At 34.8% G+C, this 24,389-nt stretch overlaps 1 protein-coding gene across 2 annotated transcripts in view; it reads left to right on the top strand.

The window, feature by feature from the left end:
* The window catches only part of RLF (RLF zinc finger), a 75,833-nt gene that overhangs the window by 27,065 nt on the left and 24,379 nt on the right, over window positions 1–24,389 (top strand). Inside the window, exons 2-5 of one of the 2 annotated variants that reach the window (XM_081305368.1) lie at window positions 787–941; window positions 2,239–2,320; window positions 6,356–6,488; window positions 12,595–12,797. In XM_081305368.1, the coding sequence (XP_081161494.1) occupies window positions 787–941; window positions 2,239–2,320; window positions 6,356–6,488; window positions 12,595–12,797 (573 nt within the window). Of the gene's footprint in view, window positions 1–786; window positions 942–2,238; window positions 2,321–6,353; window positions 6,489–11,996; window positions 12,086–12,594; window positions 12,798–24,389 lie in introns of those variants that run through there. The other variant, XM_081305369.1, reaches the window with a different exon arrangement.

The raw sequence follows: 24,389 nt of genomic DNA, 5'->3' as shown, positions 1-24,389 counted from the left end.
CCTTGAAACTAGAGTCTTCAAATAAGAATTTGGCAGGAGTTTTTTTTTTTAGCATTGTCCAAGGAGAACATAAACCATCATTTGAACAAATTTTTAGTGATAGGACACATGTAATTTGTCAAACTTTTTAATCACAGTTACATTTAATTTTGATTTAAATTCCATGCTGACCAGAAGTTATCACTCCTCAGCTACAATAAAGGATTCGGGGATGCTACATGGTGATGTGATCATCCCTTGTTTTGAGCAAATAAACTGGCATTTGGTCTTTATGATGAATTCTTTTTAATAAACCTTTTAAAAACAACATAAAATTTGCCTTTTGTAATTTGGTCAACATAAATTAATCTCTGGAAGCCTAATCAATTTTTTGTGAGAAGAAGATGATTTTATGGAACCCTAGAACTGTTTGTTGGGCCCTGTGTAAGAATAACTCCTCACCCTTACCCCTTGTCTTCTTCCTCTTCTCTCTTTCTCTCTTAAGTTAATGTTGTATTAATGAAACTCGCTGTTTCGTTTCAGGGCTATAAAGAGAACTGTAGGCATTTTATGGTTTTGCTTTTAAATTTATTCTCATATCAGAAGAATAAGTCATCCTTTTCTTTAAGTCCTTGAAACAATTAAGTGATGAAAATAGTATCCTCTAAATAAACCAGAGCCTTAAAAAGACAAATAAATGGTGTATGTGTCTGTTAGAAGAAAAGGAAGGGACAGTGCTTTTGAGAACAAAGACAAATTGTTTCATTAGTTCTAATTGTAAAATAATTAAATATTTTTATTTTTTAGACTTTATTGCAATATGCAAGCAACAAGAATGCATCAGAACATATTGTGTATCTTCTGGAGGTATATCGACTTGCCATCCAAAGTTTTGCCAGTGCACGTCCATTTTTGACTACTGAATGTGAAGATGTACTCTTAGTGCTTGGCAGATTAGTACTGTAAGTTGAATATAAATCACTCTAAATATTGAGTACCTTGTGTCATAGTGTTTGCCTGACTTATTTTTTAAAAGACATTTCATTCTTCAAAGCACCATTAATTAATAATTTTGAATGAAATTCTCTTTGCTTTCTTCAGGTTCCCAGATCATATAGTCCAGGTGGAGTTTCAACAAAACAACATAATCTTATTGCCTCTAGAACCTTTTTTCCTACTCTTTCTTAGAATCCAAGAATGATACATTTTACCTCTGTCCCTTAGGTATATATTCAGATGACAGAATATCTGGAAACTTCTGTAGTCTTTGAGGATCGCAACATACTTTGGGGACAATACCATGCAATCCTGCAATTTGATTATATTACTTGAACTACGAATAATTTAACCAGCAGAAAGCATCAGGATACAATATAAAATTACCATCCTAAGGTCCATGGTCATTTTGCTGTTTTAATATTGACTTCCTGGTAGCAGACAAAATTACACCTTTAATGTATTGTCTGTCCATCAGCAAACTGAAAAAATACAACAGCTATTCAAGTTTAGGTTGGCATTACCTTATTCAGCTTATAGATTGTTTACTGGGATAACTTCTAGGTAGTTCCTTTTATGTTTCTCTCATCTGCCTTGTTTTCCTTTCTGTTCTTTAAAGCCAAAACCTCTAACATCATTCCTTTACGGAACACAAACATTCCTGGTTTTATAATCCCATTGTTCTTCCTGCCAAGTCTCATATTTTCTGTTACCTATCCTAATCCCTGAGTGATAAAGTAATATTCTGCAAGATTTTAGGGAGCTCTTGTTTGAGCTGTTCTTTATTCAAGTTATTATACATTTTCTTTTTAAAAAATTCTTCCTGTCATTGCTTTCCCTATGCCTGGGTAATGATTAGGACACACACACACAAAAAAAAAAAAAAAAAAAAAAAAAACACTTTTTTTTTCTTTGCTTGGTTTGTTAGTGATGAAGAAATGACTTCGCTAATCATTGTACTTCCTATTCAAGTGTCAGAAACCTGAATAGATGACAGTTACATATATTTATCACTTTACAACTGAATTAGCAATAGCTTGAGCTTCAGTTTTTGATTTATGGAGCCAAAACTGTTCCTCCTACCTAAACAAAACTGTTTGGGATATAAGTTGAAAAGCCAAGATATCAATTTGAAGAGTGAAAAAGTTTAAAATAATCTCATCAAATGTAAAATGTATATTCACTATTGCTTTCATACTGTAATTATTACCGTAACCACCATTTTATACTTATTTAGTTTTTTGTTTTTGTTTTTTTTGGTAGGAGTTGTTTTGAATTACTGCTTTCAGTGTCTGAAAGTGAACTGCCTTGTGAAGTCTGGGTACCATTCCTTCAGTCTCTACAGGTGAGTTGATTTTAAGTCAAAATATTCTCTGTATAGGTATCCAAGACACCTACTTAATTACTCCCAGCAAACTAAAATCAGAAATTTAAAACAAAAACAAGTTCATTATATATCAATAGTAAGTTCATGACATGAGAAAAAGAATGTCTACCTCATGAGGGGGTATGTTAAAAAAAATGGAGTTTTTGTTTCATTTGATTTTGCTTTCTTTACATAGCTTGGAAATCAACAAATATTTTTCATTATTTGAAAATACAGACAGAATAAGGCTATCAAAAATTTAAAATCTGGGTTGGGGATATAACTCAGTGGAAGAGCACTTGCCTAATATGTGTGAGGCCCTGCATTTAATCCCCAGAATGACAGAAATAATTTAAAAAACAAAAACAAAAAACTAAATCACATGTGGTTATACGGTAGCATAGATTATGTTCATGCATTTTACTTATGGGAGAACCACTTAGGCTCTCACATTGACTTGGTTGTCACCTTTCTTAGGTAAGCAGATCAGAAAGTGATAAATTAGGGTGGGAGATAGGATATGAAAAAAAGCAAGTACAGTGCCAGCAACAGAAGACAGTCTTGTTACTGATGGAGACCAAAAAACTATTTTTAAAAATAGACATAATAAATAATAGCAATCATTCATTTATTGATCACTAATTATGATCACTGCTCTATACTGGCAGGCTTTATGTCCTTTAGTCAAATAAACCTTATAATTTGAGGATGATTTTACTCTCCATTTACGAGTAGGAAGATAGGCATAGAGAGAGGTTAATTAACTTGTCCAGAATAACACTCACATTCAAGCCCAGAGCTTATTTTGTTAAATGCTTTCTTCAGGACACGAACTCTTGGATCTGTTTCATATAGGGACAAATAAAGATTTACATATTAAAAAACATACCTCATTATCTGGAAATTTCTTTCCTTTGGGATGTATAACCAAAATGAAATTATGTTTTTCTCTTTGGGGAGAAGAGGAATCTTTGTCATGTTCTTGGCTTTTTTTTTTTTTCCCCCTCTTTTTCTTTTTTGGTACTAGGAATTGAACCCAGAGATGCTTAATCACTGAGTCACATCCCAGTTTTGAGACAGGGTCTCATTAAGTTGCTTAGGGCTTCCTGAGCTACTGGGATTACAGGCATGAACCACCACACCGGGTTTAGCATATTTTAATCCTTGTAATGCATAATGCAGTACTAACTTTTCACATGCCTTTATAGCTACTAAAATCATCTTTTATGCATAGTCTATTGATTTTTGTCACTGTGTTTTAAGGCCTGTTGGTAGTTTCATCCTGGCATATGCCATTCCAGAAGAGCACATACTCTTAATTATTAGTATTATTTTTATTAGTCTTTAGAGAAAATACTCTATTTCTTCATTGTTTTCTTAAGATTGTTTGCCTGAATAAAACAAATGCCTTCTCACTACCCCTTCTCCCTACTCCATGTAAGTTTTTCAGTGGTTATCAGATGCATAGGTTGTATTTTTAAATAGGCGTTCAGTAAAATTAATGAAGGTAAGAGTATTGATTTAAGAAATGGTCCCGTTTGAAATATGAAAGACAAAACTCTGAATTTCTCTTATTTTATGTAATAAGTGGACAAGGCCCAAATAGTATTGAGGATACTTTCAGCAAAAGAATCTTTTTTGTTTCTTTGCTTGCTTTGTGGTAGTGGGAATTGAACCCAGGGCCTCACCTATACAAAGCAAGTGCTTTACCACTGGGCTGCATCCCTGCCAGACCCTGTCTTTTCCGAACAAGATCTCTCCGGATTCCCTGACTAGTCTCAAACCTAACCTCCGGAGTAGCTGGGATTAAGGGTAGATGTGATGATGGTGCTCAGCAAAAGAACAGTTTTTGTAAAAACAGGCCACAAGGGGCTGAAGTTGTGGCTCAGTGGTAGAGTTGGTCCCTAGCACATGTGAGGCACTGGGTTCAATCTTCAGCACTTCATAAAAATGAAATAAAGATATTGTGTCCATCTACAACTAAAAAAATAAATATTAAAAAAAAAAACAGGCCACAAATACAACATTTCTCAATCATGTTTAAACTATGTAACTCTTCCAGACTTTTTCTATTGATATGAAAATATTCACTGAAAAGGTGTTTTTTTTTTATAATAGGTTCTTTTTTAAAAAAAATAATTTTTTAGAGAGAATTTTATTTATTTTTTAGGTTTTGTTTGTATGTGGTGCTGAGGATTGAACCCGGGCCACACGCACGCCAGGCGAGCGCGCTACCCCTTAAGCCATATCCCTAGCCCTGAAAAGATATTTTTTTTTACTATGTATTTTTTAGTTGTTGGTGGATATTATTTATTTATTTATTTATGTGTGGTGCTGAGACTCAAACCCAGTGCCTCACAAGTGCTCTACCACTGACCCACAACCCTAGCCTTGAAATGACTTTTTCTTTTGTTTAAGTATTTTTTTAGTTGTAGATGGACACAATTCTTTAATTTTGTTTGTTTATTTTTATGTGGTATCAGGGATTGAACCCAGTGCCTTGGGCATGCTAGGCAAGCGTTCTACCACTGAGCCACAACCCCAGCCCCTGACCAAATATTTTTAATACTTATTTTAAATGGTATGAGAGTGAACATCTTATGTTAATGTTTCTGTGTTGTGGTTTCAAGATGTGGTGCAGAATATTTTCCTCTAACAGGAAACCTGGATTTTAAAATTATTTTTAAAATGCCACCATAGTTTTTAAAAACTCAATTTAAGACTATTTTTAAAAGTAATTTTGTTATCATATATGCACATATTACATATATGTATGTATTATAGATATATGTAGGTAACAGGGTTATATACTGTTTGTATTTTGAGTGAGCTATATTTTGAACTTCAACAAATGAAAAGTAAAAGATGCTTTAAAAAATATCAAACTTTGGTTTTTTAAACATGGCTGTGTTTCATGGCAGTGATAACTATTTTCTACCTAAGTATAACAGTACAGTCCTGTTAGTGTAAATTTGGTAGCCAGGCAAAGAAAATTATGGTGCTTCCACATAGAATCTGTGTCTTCACTGCAAAGTATATGTCTGTCCTAAATTAAAGAGAAAGAAGTCTGAGGACTGGTCAACTGATAAAGGAAAATTGCAGCATTAGTTTAGTATTGCTATTAGTGCTATATCTTAAACTCTTCTCAGTGGGAGATAACAGCATATTGGGGTATGTGTAGTTAAAGCCAATCTTTTATATGTTATATATTACTTGAGTGAATATAAAACTATATTCTTAGTTCTCTGAATATTTTTGGTGAATATTTTTCTCAAGAAAAATTGCTGTAAATGGAAGCTTGTGTATGTAGAGAATTTCAGAAGTTTAAAATAAGAGAAACAATTTAGAATTTTAGAACATGGGAACAACCTCATTATAATTAGTCATCCTCTATAGTAATAAAAGACAGTGAGATATACATAATCATTTATAGTAAAATTCCTGACCATTTTTTCTTTACCCACTATATATAAATTTCCATGTTTATGTGCTGAAATAGAATATCAAATAATAACCTAGACTTTTCTTAACATTTTATGTAGAGCCGCCTCTCATTTGAATGGTAATTGAAGAATTTAAATAGTTATATAACAATTAGTATAATTAAGCAATATTTCTCTTTGAAGGCATAGACTGTGAATACTGCAAAATCTTTTAAAAGAAAGCTGGACCAGTGGCCTCAAAATAATTAAGTCAGCTATTGCTAAGGCTGTTGGGTCTTCAGAGTGTCTAACCATCTTAATAGTAGGGCACTTTAGATACTCAGTAGTAGTGCAAGAGCTAAATTATTGATTGTGGTGATAATTTTACCTGAGGGGAATTCATTTTAAAGTTTTCAGTAATTTAAAAAGTAGCAACAGAACTGCTTAAAGCTTTGAGGATAGTGTAGTCCTTGTGTTTTTGCTAGTTTATTTTTAGGAAATCCAAGTTAAAGATCCTTTCAGTTCACAGATGTTCAGCTATATCGATAAGACAAAATGTTAATTACTGGCTTATTTTCTGTTTTTGTTTTAGGAGTCACATAATACGTTATTGGAATTTGGAAATAATAACCTACAAATATTGGTTCATGTTACCCAAGAAGGGGTGTGGAAAAACCCAATTCTTCTTAAAATTCTGTCTCAACAGCCAGTAGAAACAGAAGAAGGTAACTCTTAATACTTCATTGACTATTTGGGAGGAGAATTTAGTTAGTTTATTATGGGTTAAAACTTTATGAATTTTGCCTCTATATACCTGGTCATTCACTTTTCTTTTGAGTAGTAAAAATTATTAGCATTTAATGTTTTGCTTATGTAAGTAAGAATTCTTGGAATTTTAGGTAGTGTTCAAAATATCACTTTGCAATAATCTGCTAGTCTTTGGTATATGGTAGAGCTTTGCTTATAATGAAAATTAAAGTATAAATGTGAGTTGACATTTGCATTTTAGACCTTGTTTTGACATTTTAAGCTATATTTGATATAGACAACAACTATAACTATTTACTTGAAGTTAATGGAAAGCTCAGAGGATCACATTCTGTTATAATAAAAACAGGTTCAAAACAATTATACTTTTCTACAAATCTTCAGTTTAGGTCTTGGAATAAGCAGCATTGGTGCCTTAAAATATCCCAGTTGATTAATTTATTCACCAAATTTGACCACCATGTACATGCTGTTTAAGTCTTTCTGTATAGTAAGAAAATTAGCATAAAGTTGTTTAGATTTTATCTTGGTCCTGGCCTTTGGTGAGTCTATTGCTTATCATTGCAGTGACAATTAAAAAATAAGAAGAAGAAGGAGTAGAGCTGTTAAATAGAAAAGAGATTGGTATTTATTGTTTTCTGTTGAGGTCCTCAATACGTATCTGTAAATATACATAGATGGAGGCTAAGGTATTAACTTTATAATTGTTAAAAGCTGCTAGAGGACAGAACTAAGTATAGTCATGCTCCACTTAACAATGGGAATTTGTTTGAGAACTGTCATTAATTATATAATTTTCAGATGAAAGTCAAGAATATATTTAAACAAAGTCATTCATTTCAGGTGCCCTCTTGCAGTCAAGAGGTGTAGTATAGCAAGGTACACCTGTAATCCCAGTTACTTAGGAGACTGAGGCAGGAGGATCTCAAGTTCCTGTGAACCTCACAACTTAGTGAGAACTTGTCTCAAATAATAACTAAAAAAGGGCAGGAGGTATGACTCAGTAATAGAGTACCCCTGGGTTCAATCCCCAGTACCACATGCACAGACACAAAAAAAGATGTGCTTTAAACCCAAAATGTATGAGGCTTCTGCTGGTATAACACAACATACTGTTTTACGGTAAACTAATAAATAGAAGGAGTATACTCAACTATAAAAAAGAGTATTGTAAGACTGGTAGTCTAGTAGGTTTATTTACACTGACACCATCATCACAAATATGTGAATAATACATTACATTATAACGATGGCTATGATGTCACTAGCAGTAGGAATTTTTCAACTCCATTATAATCTTACAGGACTACCCTGATGTGTGCGGGCTGGAATTGATTGAAATGTTGTTATATAGCCCATAACTAGTTTCAAAAGTATCTCAGACTAGCATCCTCATCTAGATAAGTCTTGACTAGGACAGAGAAGAATTCATGCTCCATCCAAGCAGGCCCAATCCGTAGAGGAAAAAGGGTAGAGTTGACTTAAACATCCCCCGTATATTTTCCCATGATGGACTAATCAAATGTGTCAACTACCTTAGGGATTATTAGTAATTTTTTTCACACAGGGAAATATCAAGAAATGGGGAGAAACATTGTTCATCTAATGTCCCATGGTATCCTATCTGTTCAGCAAAGATTAATTAAGCACCCACCACTTATAAGATTCTGGGTACATGGTATGTACTGAAGAATTATACTGAGGATCACAGTGTAAGTGGTGGGCAACCTGAGGCCTACCTACTTTTACATTGATCCTTAGCCTAATTTCAGATCAAAAGATTAGAAAGCTTCCTTTTTATCTCCACTGTTCCTGCAACACAGATGTCAATATATTTGATACCAAAAAGCAGTGATTATCATCTCATTGATTTCTTAGTATCAAGCATAAAAGTGCACATTTTTTACTTCCAAGGAACTCAGTAAATGCATTTCAGTATAGTTTTTTGAACCAATAAAGGCCTATAAACATTTTTTTCCTGTCTTCTGATTTTGTGTGCCTCTGCCTCAAATTAAATAGTTCATAACTTGAGGTATGTATTAAGTGCCAGCTGAAATTTCTGCCTGGTATGATCATTAAAGACATCATGATAGAGCTCTTTTTAACTGAATCTTTTTTTTTTTTTTTTTTTTTTTTTAAGAGAGAGGAGAGGGGGAGAGAGAGAGAGAGAATTTATTTATTTATTTATTTTAGTTCTCAGCGGACACAACATCTTTGTTTGTATGTGGTGCTGAGGATCGAACCCGGGCCACACACATGCCAGGCGAGCGCGCTACCGCTTGAGCCACATCCCCAGCCCCTTAACTGAATCTTAAATGTTAATTGTTTTTCTATGATGACATAGAGTTGATGTGGTGGTACACACCTGCATAATAATAATGATAATTAGTTATATTAAAATAGTTTTTAAGGGCTGGGGATGTGGCTCAAGCGGTAGCGTGCTCGCCTGGCATGCATGTGGCCTGGGTTCAATCCTCAGCACCATATACAAAAAAAAACAAAGATGTTGTGTCCACCAAAAACTAAAAAATAAATATTAAAAAATTTTCTCTCTCTCTCTCTCTCTCTCTCTAAAAAAAAAAAAAAAAAGTTTTTAAAATACAAGATTTTAAAAATGGGTATAGCAATGGTTTAATTATAATATATTGAATAAAATAGTTTTTACCTTCTAGAAATAACAGCTAATTTTTAGAGTGCCTGCTATTTGTTGGGCAGTATATTAGTGCTTTTATATCTCATTTAATCTATAAAATAGGTGAGAGATCACACATGCACAAGACCATGTAGTTAAAATTGTGGAGGCAGAATTTGAATGAAGTTGAGATGTTAAAAAAGTTTTTGACTAGGGATTGATAACCCTTCAGTTACTAAATACATGGTTTTATTAAATATCTGTAATGTGCACGGCATTGTGCATAGTTCTCTAGGGAATACAAAAGACATGGTTACAAATTGCTGACACTGTAATAAAGGAGTTATTACAAATACTATCCAGTACTATTGAACTTGTTAGTATTGTGCGTTATATGCCTGGCCTCGTTCTATGTCTTATCTATAATATGGATATTTAATAAATGTTGTGGGAACTTAAAAGGGTTTGGAGTTATGTAAATGACATGCCTGTTTTCAGGTGTGTTACCTCCTGAGTTATTTGTAAGATTGCTTACAATCTAGTAGAGCAGTGTCTTACATTAGGCAGAATAGGATACAGGGAAGAGATGTGTGGCAGAAAATAATATGGAGGAATTAAAGTGAAGAGAGTTTAAAAAAATAATAGCAAGGACAGAAGAGCTAAGTTAATTTTCTTGAGGAAAGGAGGTAACAAGGAAAAAAAAAAAGCCAAAATTTTACTTTTTGTATAATTGGGAGAATAGCATTACTGAAAAGAAACAAGGAGCCATTTGAGAAGCAGGGGATATATGATCGTGAGTTCATTTTGTGGAGACTTATAGAAAAGGCCGGCCCTTCATGCTTTTTCAACTTGCTTACATATTATTAAATGTCTGGAATTTAAAACCAAACAGTTGGGCATGATGGTCCACACCTGTAATCCCATCAACTTGGGAGGCTAAAGCAGGAGGATCACAAGTTTGAGATCAGCCTGAGAAACTTAGACAATGTGTCAGAGTAAAAATTTTTTAAAAGGCGAGGGGGTATGGCTTAGTGGTAGAGGATCTCTGGTTCAAGCCCCTTTACCAGAAAACAAAAACAAAGCAAATCAACAACAGGAAGAAAAACAACTTACGTCTGTATGGAATTTCTAGAGATGGAACTCTGGAGCCATAATTTTCTCAAGTGCCTTAGGAAATGGGCAGTTAACATTGTTTGGAGTGCAAATTGGTACAACTTCTGGAGAGCTGTTTGGCAGTAGGAGTCAGTATTACAAATGAATGAAGCTGCTGGCACAGTAGTGCACACCTGTAATCCCAGCTGCTCTAGAGGCTGAGGCAGGAGGATTGCATATTCAGAGCCAGCCTCGGCCATTTAGCAAACCCCAAAAGCAATTTAGTGGAGACCCTATCTCTAAATAAAATATAACAAAAGGGCTGGGGATGTGGCTCAGTGGTAAAGTGCCCCTGGGTTCAATCCTTGGTACCAAAACAAACAAAACCCAAATGAATAAAACCTTTAATCTAGCAATTCCACTTCTAGGAATTTGTTCTACTGATAAAACTCACGTGTGTACAGGGTTGCAAACTGCAGCATTATTGATGATTGCTAAAGATTGGAAACTGATTGCAAGTGTATCAGTTGGAAATTGTTGAGATGCATTATGATCCATCCATACAATGGATACTATTCAATGGATACTATTAATGAGATAACTTAAATGTGCTGGTGATAGAATGATCTGTATAATATATTAAGTGGGATAAAAAAGTCCTTTGTGCCCATAGTATATTTCTTGAAGTATAAACAAACAAACAACAACAAAAAAAAAAACTGGAATCAATTATTTCTCAGGAAGGGAAACCAGGGCACTGGGGTCAGACTACAAGGGAGACAACTTTTAGTTGTAGACCTTTTTGTTTGCCTTTTGAAAAGTACAGTGTTATCTGTTTTTTTTTTTCCCCAATATGTTTTTTTAGTTATCAATGGACCTTATTTTATTTATTTATATGTAGTACTGAGAATTGAACCCAGTGCCTCTCACATGCTAAGCAAGCACTCTACCAGTGAGCCATAACCCCAGCCCTAGTGCAGTCTTTTATAAAAATAATTTTTAAAACTCTTATGATTGATACATATAAAGAGAAAGAATGAGAAAATCATCAAGGAAATTGTTCAAAAAACAAAATTTAAGGTCCCATCTAAGACCTAATAATTTATTAAACCCCATAAATCAGAATCTGCGTTTAAGCTCCCTGGGTAATTCAGAAGGCTTTTTTGAGTCAGAAACAGTATTCTAAAATAATCACCCAGAGCAGTTTATTCACCCATCATGTGACTTACCATGCAGTATTCCAACCTCTGCTCTATAAGTAATGTTATGTAATATCACATGTTTGTCAAGTATCGACTATTCAAAAATTGAGGGCTTTTCCAGAGCACTATACACTCAGTACTCAGGTGCATATTATTTAATAGTTCTAAGAATAGCTCCCCTGAACCCCATTACTGGGGATTGAACCCAAGGCTGCCTTATCATAGCTACATCTGCAGACCTTTTTATTTTATTTCTGAGACATGGTCTAAATTGTTAGCTTCAAATTTGCAATCCTCCTATTAGCCTCCCAAATAGCTGGGATTACAGGCTTGTACCACCACTACTGCGCCTGACTCAGAGCAGCATTTTCCAAAGTGTGTACTAAACCAGGAACATATTTTACAGGGCATTAATAATATGTGTAAAAGGGTTCTCTGGTCAAATCAGTTTGGGAAACATTGGGATAAATAAAAGTGAACAGTTTTCTTTATTGCAGGACTGTTCAGAGATTTGACCAAGGAATCCTTTTTTTTTCTAGGACTACCTCTCAGGTCTTTTGGTCGGTGGAACACACTTTGAGAAATGCCTGGTTTAGAGGAAAGAGCACCACTGGCTTTGGAATCCTTGGCAAGTTACCTAACTTCTCTGAATATTAATTTTCCTAACTTTAAACTGGGGATAATACTTGCCTTGGTGGTGGTGTGAAGAATAAATGAGAATATAAGAAAATTTTTAAATGCTTAAAACTTGATACCTCATGAGTATTCAGTTGATAGTTATTAATATTATGTAGGTTACTTGCTTCATTTTCTTGCCTTTATTTGCATAGTTCATTTCACTATTCCTTACTAGTCTCATCAGAAAGTGAGGGAAAGACAAGGTCAAATAATTTATTTTTATAAAATGTTGATAACTTTATTAAAAGGTTTGATATTTGGAATAAAAATACTAATTAATGTGGAAATCATTAGCATCATTTTTCTCTTATCTCTGAGAGATGAATATTGAGACCAGAATAAACTTCCCATTCATATCTGCTGAATTTTTATTAACCAAAAGCAAGACAACAACAAAAAGATATAAAACTTTCACCATATGTGGTATGTTATCAAAATTTTATTTTTCCTTTTTTCTAGTCAATAAATTGATTGCACAAGAAGGACCTTCCTTTCTACAAATGAGAATAAAACATTTGTTGAAATCTAACTGCATCCCCCAGGCTACTACTTTATCAAAACTATGTGCAGAATCTAAAGAGATTTCACATGTGTCATCTTTTCAGCAAGCTTATATCACATGTTTATGTTCCATGCTCCCTAATGAAGATGCTATTAAGGAGGTAAGTAAATTAAATAACTGTTATTATTATTATTTGTAGAGATGATGTATGGTTACTATTTCCCATCAGAATGAAAACCAAGATTATTTATTTTTAGTGTACTGCAAAGTATTGCTTTAACTGTGTTTGTAACTGTTTAACAGATTGAATGTATAGCAATACTTTATAGGTGGATTTGAAAGTAGGTAATTAAATAAAACACAAATGATGTTTATCTTTAGATGAGGGTTTTCTGTGAAATCTTTAAATATGAAAGTTTTTTCTTAATTTTGTTGTTTTGAGAAATGCAGAAATTGTTAATAGTAGTGTCAAGAGATAAACTAAAAAGACTGGGAGCTTAGTTACTTTATGCATTTAACTCTGTAAAATGTAGGACTCCTAGACTCCTTGAAAAAAAATATGTATATCTTTTGTTTGTTTTGTGGGATATTGAGGATTGAACTTGGCACTTGACCACTGAGCCATATCCCTAGCCCTGTTTTGTATTTTATTTGGAGACAGGGTCTCACTTAGTTGCTTAATGCCTCACTTTTGTGAGGCTGGCTTTGAACCCATGTCCATGAATATATTGAGCAACAATTGAGTGGCCAAATTAGATACCATGGAAAATAATTATGTGGCAGAGTTGTTTTAAACTATTTTTTGCAGTCACATTATACCTATCATTTTCCTTAGAAAACTTGGGATTAGTTTTCTCTGAAAACTGAAAGTTTTTGATTCTACAGAAAAAATAAGAGTGCTTCATCTTTATTTCATTATCTACCTTTAATTTTCTCACCTACCATTCAGATCTGACCCATGAATTTCATTTATTTCTACTCTGAAGTTTCTTACTAAATGTAGGAATCCCAAAGATTTTTTAATATAATAATATTTATTAACATTTTGTAATTTTACCTGTAAATATTTTATTCTCTTTCTACCTTGTTCACTTTAATGTATAGACTCCACTTGGATCTGTTGATCCTAACACATTTTCATTTGGCCTCAATCTCATGTACTCATTTCCTTTCTTACTCTGCTTTCCTGTTGTCATCATAATCATCACTTAATGGTGTATACATTCTCAATTCCTCTATCGATCCTTCATTATACTTGTTTGACTATTGGTATCCTGGTAATCCTAAATCTCCATTTTTATGACCAAATTTAGATGGAAAAAAACTTGCTAGCAAATTTTACTTTAATTGTGTGTGAGTGATGCCCACCTGTAGTTCCAGCAACTAAGGAGGCTGTAGCAGGAGGATTGCAAGATTAATGGCAGCATCAGCAACTTAGCAAGACTTGAATGTCTCAAAATAATAATTTAAAAAAAAAAAAAAGGTCTAGGGATATAGTTCAGTGTGTAAAGCACCCTGTGTATATCCAAAAAATAAAATAATGCCCTCTATCCCTGATCTACCTTATTTTCAATATCTGCTATCATTGCTATAAATATATACTAACCCATCTAAAATGGCTTTTCTGTGTCACCTTATCTAGCTGTATTTTCTTTCTAGTACATATTATTTCCATGAGACATATTTGCTTTTCTATGTCCATCCCCTGTCCTCCACCCCACAATGAAAAATCCATATGGAAAGAGAAATGGGTTGGTCACTGTTATATCCCTACATTCTAAAGGAATATTTAGCTGCACAGCCCTCAGTACTTACTTGTTAAATGAATGAATGACAATTACAGCTCCACACCTTACTCTTTTGTTAATAAGATTGAGTTTTCATTATATGAGTTATGACCAGAATGTCAAGCTGAAACATTCCAGTCATGCTTTGTAAGTTTTTAAATTTTGCTTGAATGTCTTTTTGAATTCTAAAGTGATGCATATTTTTCTTAAGTGTATTTCATCTTAAAATATAATATTTAATGCTCTCTGTGCATTTATAAAAACATAGACCAAGATGAAGCTAGACTAACGGATTTCTGTAGAGATTGGTTGCATCATAGATCTGTAGTTATTTTAAATGGCTAAAATCCTCTATAGCACAGGTCTTGCCTCATCAGGAGAAGCTTTTGTCAACTCATTGTTGAAATTTAAGGTACTTCCCAGTGGCCAAAATAGTGACTCCAAGAATTCGTGATTCCATCTTGGCTCCTAGTAGCCTTTGCATTTCTATTAACTACATTATTATTGTTGTTGTTTTTATTTAGTTGTAGATGGACAGTTCGTTCGTCCCTCCCTCCCTCCCTCCCTCCCTCCCTCCCTCCCTCCCTCCCTGCCTTCCTTCCTACAGCCCCAGCCCTCTACCTTATTTTTTTTTTAAGCGTTTACAAACTTTTTATTGGAACATCCATATGGGAAACAGTTTAGCCTAGACATTGAAATTTGGTAGTCACTTGAATCTGAGAGGATTATCTAAGCAGATAATATGTGGATAGAGACAAAGAATGTTGGTCATCTTTGTTTTGGAATATGGCCTTGAGAGAAGTGCCAGATACAGAATGCAGAGATCAAATAGCCAGCTGGTAGCTGTGAAATGGGCAACAGCATGTAGTTCTTGCAAATGAGGTTGAAGCTGTGACCCCATGGCATCAATTATGCATGTTCTAATTTGTTGGACTATGGTCAAAAAGAAGGATAGAATGCTTAATAATGCCTGTCTTCCCAGACTTCTCACTTCAAGAATTATTACAGAATGACTCTAGAGGCTGAGGCAGGAGAATTGCACATTCTAGGACAGTCTTGGCAGCTTAGTGAGATCCTGTCTCAAAATAAAAAATTTTTTTTTAAAGAGAGAAGTTTTTAATTTTTTTTTTTTTTTTTTTTTTTTTTTTTTTTTTTTTTTTTTTAGTTTTCGGTGGACACAACATTTTTTTTAATGTGGTGCTAAGGATCAAACCCAGCGCCTTGCGCATGCCAGGCAAATGCGTTACCACTTGAGCCACATCCTCAGCCCAAAATAAAAATTCTTCAGAAACTAAGAGTGTATAGTTCAGTGACAAGTTCCCCTGGGTTCAATTCCCAGTACTACTAAAAAAAAAAAAAAAAAGAAAGAAGAAAGAAAAGAACAACAACAACTATTACAGAAAACATTTATTGGGAACTTGTCTATTCTAAGCTCTATGCTAAATGCCTTTAGTGTGTTGGCATATAATCCTTATAATAATCCTGTGAATTTTATAATAATTAACAGAGGTTCAAAGAGATTATATAACTGGCCCAAAGTTATATAACCACTAAGTGGGGAGCCCAGGGTTTAAACCTTAGTTGGTCTGCCTCTGCTTCTCTTGTGTATGTATTAATTTCATATTCATACATGTCATATGTACTGTCCAGCTCTTCAGCATGGCCGACCTTCTTTTATAGATCTGGTTCTTCCTGATTACCAGTTCTTAGAGTGGGTTTTTTGCTTAGGAGAGTTTTTTCTCTTGTTTGCCCAGAGGAGAAACAAACAGTCATACTTATTTTTAAGTCAGAAGAGATAAGGTTGGCTGTAGAGTTCTGAAAATTCTGGGTGACTGATTACTGGACTGAATTGATTGGGGAGCATAGTTTTTTTTTTAAAGAAGGTATCTGGAGAAGCAAAAGCAACAGTTGGAAAACAGACTTGAATCCTGACGTTGTCATTTACAAACTATTCAACGTTGGGCAGCTAGCTTTCAGGTTCTATTAAGTAGTCAAAATAATAGTAACTATCTCACAGTGTGGCTAGATATTTCAAAAGGGATAAAATCAAAAGGATCTAACATTGTTCTTAGAATATCATAGAGTGCAAGAAGAATAATTATTCCCCCCCCCTCCCCCGTTTCTTTTTTCTTGGTACTAGAAAAGTACCACTGAACTCCATCCCCAGCACTTTTTTATTTTTTATTTTGAGACAGTCTTGCTAAGTTGCTGAGGCTGGCCCTGAACATGTGATCCTTCTGCCTAAGCCTCCTGAGTTGCTAAAATTACAGAAGAGTTCTTTAGGCCTAGGGTACAGAACTGGGGAGGAATAATCCAGGAGAATTAATCACAGATGAGCTGTAGATTTGAACAGAGAAATAGTGTGTTATATACAGAGATAGTTTTGTCTCTTAACTTGTATTTAAAGCCTATTTTTTTTTCTAGCATTATATTAGGCATTGACAAATACAGAACAGTGGGAATGGCCTGTTCGTATGATTCTGCCCTTTAGAGATAGAAGATAGCCATATAGATTAAGTTACATACAGTTTTATAGAAAAATTGATGTTTAAGTTGTACTTTGAAATGATGGTGGGATTTGGATAGATAGAAGGGTTTAGGAATAACTGACTATGGTAGTAAAGGCACGGAAATTAATGTATACTTTGTAGGGACTCACTAAAGAATACCTTGCCTAAGGCAGAAGAGTATATGTTAATGTTTTGAGAGACATAAGACTGTTGGATGGGGAAAATGAGGGCCTCAGAAACTATAGTGTATTAGAGTTTAGATTTTTTTAAAAAATCATTTTTGTAATTGTAGATGGACAGCATGCCTTTATTTTATTTGTTTATTTTTGTATACTGTGGTAAGGATTGAACCAGTGCTTCACATGTTCTAGGCAAGTGCTCTGCCTGCCACTGAGCCCTAGCCCCAGCCCCAGCCCCTAGAGTTTAGATTTGATGCTGTAAAAATTAGGGAGGCTTTGAGGTAGGAAGCTAAAGTCACATCAGTGACTAAAGTGACATTTTAGGAAAAATCAGACAAAAGGAGTTATATTAGGTTTAGGGTAAGAGGTTGGAGTTAACAAGAGGAGAAAGTGTAGGATTTGCTGACAGGGCATAAATACAGGATGATGTACAAAAATGACTTCAAGTGGTTCATAAGACTTTTGAGACTGGGAGAACAGTAGTGCTCTCCTATTAACAAGAATGGCAAAGAAGGGGTGGAGGTGACAGTGGGAAGCATAGGAAGATAATTAGCTTGTTTTATACATGATCTTTCCTGGTTTATTAATATCACAGAAATAGGATTTTTTCTTAAATTACTTAATTAACTCCTTTCAACAAATGTGTTGAGTGTGCAAGAACTATGTTATAGGAAGTGTGGTTTTATGCTACTCTGCATAGACCACATGCATACACTGTGGTCTGTCAGCCAAAATTCACCCAGCTATAATCATGTATTGCTTAATGATGGGGGTGTATTCTGAGTAGTGCATCATTAGGCACTTCATGATTGTACCAATATTGTAATGTATTTACACATATATAAATGTATAACCTAGTACATATCTGGGTTATATGGTATACTGTCAAAGAGTTTTCTTGGCGCACAGTTATGCCAATTTGTTTATTGGCTGATATTGTTTTTGTACTACAGTGACAGAGTAGTTGTAGTAGAAATTGTGTGGCAAAGGCCAAAAATATTTTGTTTCTGCCCTTTTTCAAAAAATATTTGCCAACCCTTGCTCTAGCATATTTTGCTGAACCCAGTACTACAAGCCTGTAATCCCAGTTACTCGGGAGGAACACAGATTCGAAGCCAGCCTAGGAAGCTGTCTCAAATAAAATAGAAAGGCTGAGGATGTAGCTCAATGGTAGAGTACCCCTGGGTAATTCCCAGTGCCCCAAAAAAATAGAACATATTTTTCAGTCTGCTAACAACCATTAAATTATCAGTTAGTCCTCCATGTTCTACAAATGACAGAACTGAGGCCAAGATAGTAATGTCCCCAAGGCCCTACATGCATTAAGCTAATTATCAAGTCCAAGGCCAGGCTAGAATGCAGGGCGCACTTGGACCTGGATCTTTGGACTAGCCTTCTTTCCACTTTACCACTTATTTCCATTTGGTGGGCACTGAAAGCATCCATGAATTAGGGGTGCATTTCCACTCATTGAGTTTTTTGTTTGTTTTTTGGGCTTTTTTTGGGTAGTAGTACTAGAGATTATACCTGGGGCCTTACACATGGTAGGCAAGCACTGTACTACTGAGGTATACCCCCCAATCTTAGAACTGTTTTGATAGGGAACATCTTGGTGGTATGTCATTCCATTCATTTTTATGTATAGGTATAGATGTGATTTAAAATATTTTTATAATTTGGATTAATTTTTAAAATATATCAACGTAAAAACATTTAGCACATATAAATTTCCCTTCATTCTCATTGGAGATTGAACTCAGGGCCTTGCCTATCCTAGGTGATTTTCTATTACTTAGCCACAACCCCAACCCCATAAAATTATTTTAAAGGAAATAATGGTATCAACATTAATTAGTCTCTTATTTAGTGATGTTTTCTTTTGTAATGATAAGTGAATTAAAGAGAATCTCTAGATTGCTTTGGAAATATACTAATGAGTCCTTAGATGTTCATGAATTGAAGATTAAAATTAGCATATGTTCTAAGGCAACAGTTACACATTAGCCATCTACTTGGGTTCAGTTAAGAGAAGAGTTAAGGGCTGAGGCTGGAGCTTAGGGGTAGCACACTTGCCTGGCATGTGTGAGGCACTGGGTTTAATTCTCAGTACTGCAAACAAATAAATAAAGGTCTATCAACTACTAAAAAATATTCAAAAAAAAAAAAAAGAAGAAGAAGAGTTAAATTAACTTAAGGAACAGCTGGGAATAAAGATACTTTGTATGTTGGCACCTGTGGGTATCCCAGTAGTGGGTGTGTGTAATAAGAAACTTCTGCTGGGGACAGTTTTTCTAGACACATGCAATTAAGATTAATTGACTAGGGGCTGGGGTTGTGGCTCAGTGGTAGAGCGCTCACCTAGCACGTGCAAGGTGCTGGGTTTAATTCTCAGCACCATATAAAAATAAATTTAAAAAGGTATTGTGTCCAACTAGGACTAAAAAGACATTAATTGACTGGGTCTAATGAAAACCAAAATCCTGACCTTGGTGTGTAAAGAGTTGGACTTTTCAGAAATTGGGTAGGTCTAGAAGGCAGAAGATTACCAAGGATTCTAGACTACCAGAGTTCTAGGTTGTCTTACTTCATTTACATAGAATCAAAAGAGATGACATTACTATACTTTTTTCTTTTCTTTTCTTTTTTTTTTAAGAGAGAGAGAGAGAGAGAATTTTTTAATATTTATTTTTTAGTTTTTGGCAGACACAACATCTTTGTTTGTATGTGGTGCTGATGATCGAGCCCGGGCCGCACGCATGCCAGGCGAGCGCGCTACCGCTTGAGCCACATCCCCAGCCCTACTTTTTTCATATGAAAGGATTTTAGTAAAAGTTACAGTCTTGACAGTGGCCAAGTAGATGTTTCCTATGTGTTTTCATTACTGAAAAGGGAAATTTTGCAAAAATCAAGCTTTCCATATATTAAAGGACAGATACTCTTTTAAACACAAATTCCTCTATTATTTTAAAGATCCAAGAAATCTGTCATCAGAGTTCTTGGTGCACAGTAGGAGTCCATTTCATCCTTGATCCCTGAATGAACTGTATCTTCAGTGTCTGATGTGGTTGATAGGCACAATAGCAGAGATATTTCTTCTCTTGAAGGGGAAAGGAAAAGACAAACAGGATCTAATTTACTCACCAGTGTAACACAGGTGGGAATTGACACAGTCACTAGGTATAAATGACAAACAGCAAATACATTTAAACAGGACCTTGAGGGAATTCAGTTTGGGAGTAGAAGTAAACACGAGCATAGAAATTTCAGATGTAGCTTAAATAAAAATCAAGAAAAAGGAATCCTGAATAAAAAGTTGTTACAAAATGTGTAAATTTAAAATCACAATCTTTATATTTATTTATTTAGTTGTAGTTGGGCACAATACCTTTATTTTATTTATTTTTATATGGTGCTAAGGATCAAACCACCCGCCTCGCATGCTAGGCAAGTGCTCTACCACTGAGCCACAAACCCAGTCCTTTAAAATCACAATCTTAATGTTTTAACTTTATCCTTTTCATAGGGGGGGAATGAGATGAACACTACAAAATACATTAATGGTTAAAAAGGCTGTATGAAGGCATTAAGCAGTTACCTATTTAAATATTTAAATTCCTAAAACAATTATTTTTTAAATATATATATAATTTTTTTTAGTTGTAGATAGACTCAACACCTTTATTTTTATTTATTTTTATGTGGTGCTGAGGATCAAACCCAGTGCCTTACATGTGTTAGGCAAGCGCTTTACCACTGAGCCCCAGCTCCATAGCACTGGAAAGTTATTAAATCTTCCCAGGAGTTAGTATGCATTTGGATTTCACTTCTAGTCTCACTTCTATGGGTTATGTGTGAGTGTTTTGATTGATGGGTGGTGACACTGGCAGGGTCAATATGGAGGGTCAAGTAGACACATCATTTTCAAAAATCCTGTAGAACATTTCAGGCTTCTCTCAGATATAGATAGTCATTAGGTTTAAATAGAAGTATTGATAACTTTTTTTTTTCCTCCTCCTTCCCTTCTTCCCTGGAGTCTTGACATGTTACCTAAGCTGTTTTAGAACTCCTGGGCTCAGACAATCCTCCTGCCACAACCTTCCAAACAGCTGAGACTGCACATGTGTGCCACTTCACACCCTATCAATCTAACAGATGACTTTTCCCTAAACATAGGCCCAAGGTTACTTGAAATACATGCTTGCTAACTGTATAACTCCCACCTTTCTCCTAATGAAGTATGCAGTCAGAGGAATTTTATTATATGGAAAACTTAAAACTACTTTCATTCCTTTTTGAAAAAAAAAAGCATCAACTAACTTCAGTTTTTAAAAATCTATAAGAACAAATTATTTGCAATGTACCTCAGAACTGATTGGGAACATACTGCATTGAAAACCTCTGCTTTAGAGAAAGGTAAATGATAAAATATTCCATTCATGGCACTGCCAGAGTACTAGTTTACATCAGTAGCCTAAGCAAGAAAATAACTTGGGAAGATAAATACGCTGTCTCTATCCACCTTCTCTTAGGCCTGATATATTATTGCCTGATTATTATGAAAGCCTTCTAACTATGTCTATTCCCACCCTCTTCATTTTCTGTAGTAGTCAAGGTGATCTTTTTTTTCTTTTTTAAGATAAAATTAGACTATGTTATTTTGAGATAATTCTAGATTCTCATGTAATTATAAGAAATAATAGAGAAATGCCTTCCATTTGTTAAGTATATATTCATTGGAGAACTCAGGGGATAGAAAGATGAACAAGATACAGGGGAAGGAATAGTAGACAGTGTTCATACACTGTGAGACTTAGGCAGAGGTCTGCCTGGAAATTAAGAGTTCTGGGTCGTCAGCATTTGAAGCCAGAGAGTAAATGAAATTAGCCTTGTCAGAACTTTGGAAATTAAAGGCTTACAATAATCTGAAGAGATTTTTTTTTCTCAAAAAGCAAACAAATCTCAGAAGAGTAAGCTTGATGGTTCTTTTACTTGCCCTACTTTCTATCTCCCTTTCCCTAGATCCACAGTAGCCTTGAAAATAAATGGTTTCACAACCACAGTAGGTGTGAAAACCAGCAACCTAGCAGCTACCTAAAGAGGCATTTTGGTTTGGAGTTCTCCAAAAGCCCGTGTCCAGAGAATTGTCACTGTTTGAGCTATCTGGCAGCTTGCTGAAAAGCTCCATTCTCAGGACTTGCCTGTATTTGATTCAGAGCTCACTCTCCTCAGGGCTTTTGTCAAAAAGCAATCAGTGGTAATTGTTTAATGTGACAGTTGTCTGAGGAGGCATCACTAGTTGTGCTAAGAAGAGACTGGCCCCCCCCCCCAAAAAAATTAGAAGGAAAAACTGGAATACAAGATGTTCGTAGGTTACTTATCTCTGATATTTTAGAAGCTATAGAAGGCAATATGCATGTACAGGGTTAGGTGCCTGCCAAGGAATAGCCTGGGAAAGTCCAAATCTCTCACCTGTGGTTTCTTGAGGCTCTGCATAGGAAATCAAGGCAAGGAAAAGTTGTAAATTGCCTGAAATATTGAAAGCATGCCCCACCAGACACACATAGACATTTAGTAAATGCAAAGAGACGTTAGGTTTTTGTTGTTATAATCAAAATACTTGATGAAAACAACTGAGAGGAGGAAAAGTTTATTTTGGTTTAGTTTCAGAAACTAAAGATTGGCTGACTCCATTGTCTCGGGTCAAGGCAAAGCAGAATATCATTGAAGAAGGGTGTAGAGGAAGAGTGCTGCTCCACTCATGGCACCAGGAAGGAGAGAGAGGGAGCTAAAGATGCCACCTGTCTAGTTATCACCCAATTCATTCAAACTGTTAACTGATTAGGATACATCTCTCATAATCTAATCATTTCACCTCTGAATATTCCTGAATTAACACAGGACCTTTAGGGGACATCTCATACCCAAACTATAACTCTTGTTCAAAACATTTAAGAAAATTTCCACTGAATGTATAGCTGACCATTAGGCTAATCAAGCAGTGACTATAAGTGAACACAAGAGACAAAGAATTCAGACTTTACAAAATTATTCCAGAAAAGTCACTAAACTTCCAAACTCTAGGAGGTGGGGGTATTTGGTTTACAGAGTTTATCTATTTATTTATCATACAAAGAAATATGATAAACTGATACATAGGGTAAAAAGCAGCCAATAGCATGGTAGCACGTGCCAATAATTCCAGCTCTTGGGGAGACTGAGGCAAAAGAAGCAAGCTCAAGCCTGGCCAACTTAATGAGACTTGACTCAAAATTTAAAAATTAAAAAAAAAAAAAAAAGGACTGGGGATATAGCTCAAATGGTAGAACACCCCTAGATTCAATTCCCAATACTACAAAAAAAAAAAGTAGCTAATAGAAACTATTTCTGATTAAGCCCAGATGGGAGACTTACTAGGCAGAGATTTAAAATAAGCTGTTAAAAATTCAGACAGTTCTTATTATTCATGGCAGCTATGATCTACTGTTGTTGCAGATATTAAATTATCAAAAACTGCTCCTTAGGGGAAATACAGGGTTATGTTCCCATGAGTTTAGATCACAACATTTCCATCAACCATTTAACACATACCTGTCTTTATGTGTGTTTCTGCTTAAAGTTGCCTTATGTAATACAGGTTGTTGCTTTGTTAGCATTGAACTCATGAACAGCAGTATTATAATTCATGCCTGAATGAAGCTTACCTAATACATGTATTTTCTGCTAAAAGCACATAATAATCTTTTTGCTCTTAAGAATATTAAACGGAATTTCATCATTTCATTTGGGGTCATTTTTAAAGAGACTAGTGAAAAGCACAAAAATGAGAAAAATCTGACTCTAAATAGAATGCAGAATCATTTACAGAATGACAGCTGAAATAGGAAAGCAAAATATCACATAGTGTCCGCAGCTGATAATATGCACATCAGCTAACTCAGATTTTCTTGCCAGTTAATGAAAGACCACATAGATAGTATTGATATTTGGCGTTACAAATAAATTTCAGCAAGTAGGCTAATTCACAGATAAGGAATCTGCAAATAGTACAGAACAACTATATATTCAAAGAATTAAAGAACTATGTTTAAGGAATTAAAGGAAAGGGGTTGGGGATGTAGCTTAATGGTATAGTGTTTGCCCAACATGTGTGAGGCACTGAATTCAATCCCTAGTATGACACCCTCAAGAAAAAAAATTAAAAGTATGAGAACAATATTTCAGTAAATAGTGAATATCAGTAGAGATGGAAATTATAAAAATAACCCAATATAAATTC

This window comes from Spermophilus citellus, assembly GCF_964194105.1.
Source record: "Spermophilus citellus genome assembly, chromosome: 9".
NCBI lineage: Eukaryota > Metazoa > Chordata > Mammalia > Rodentia > Sciuridae > Spermophilus > Spermophilus citellus.
Note: the sequence above shows the minus strand (reverse complement) of the source record. Positions and strands in the feature narration are given on the sequence as shown.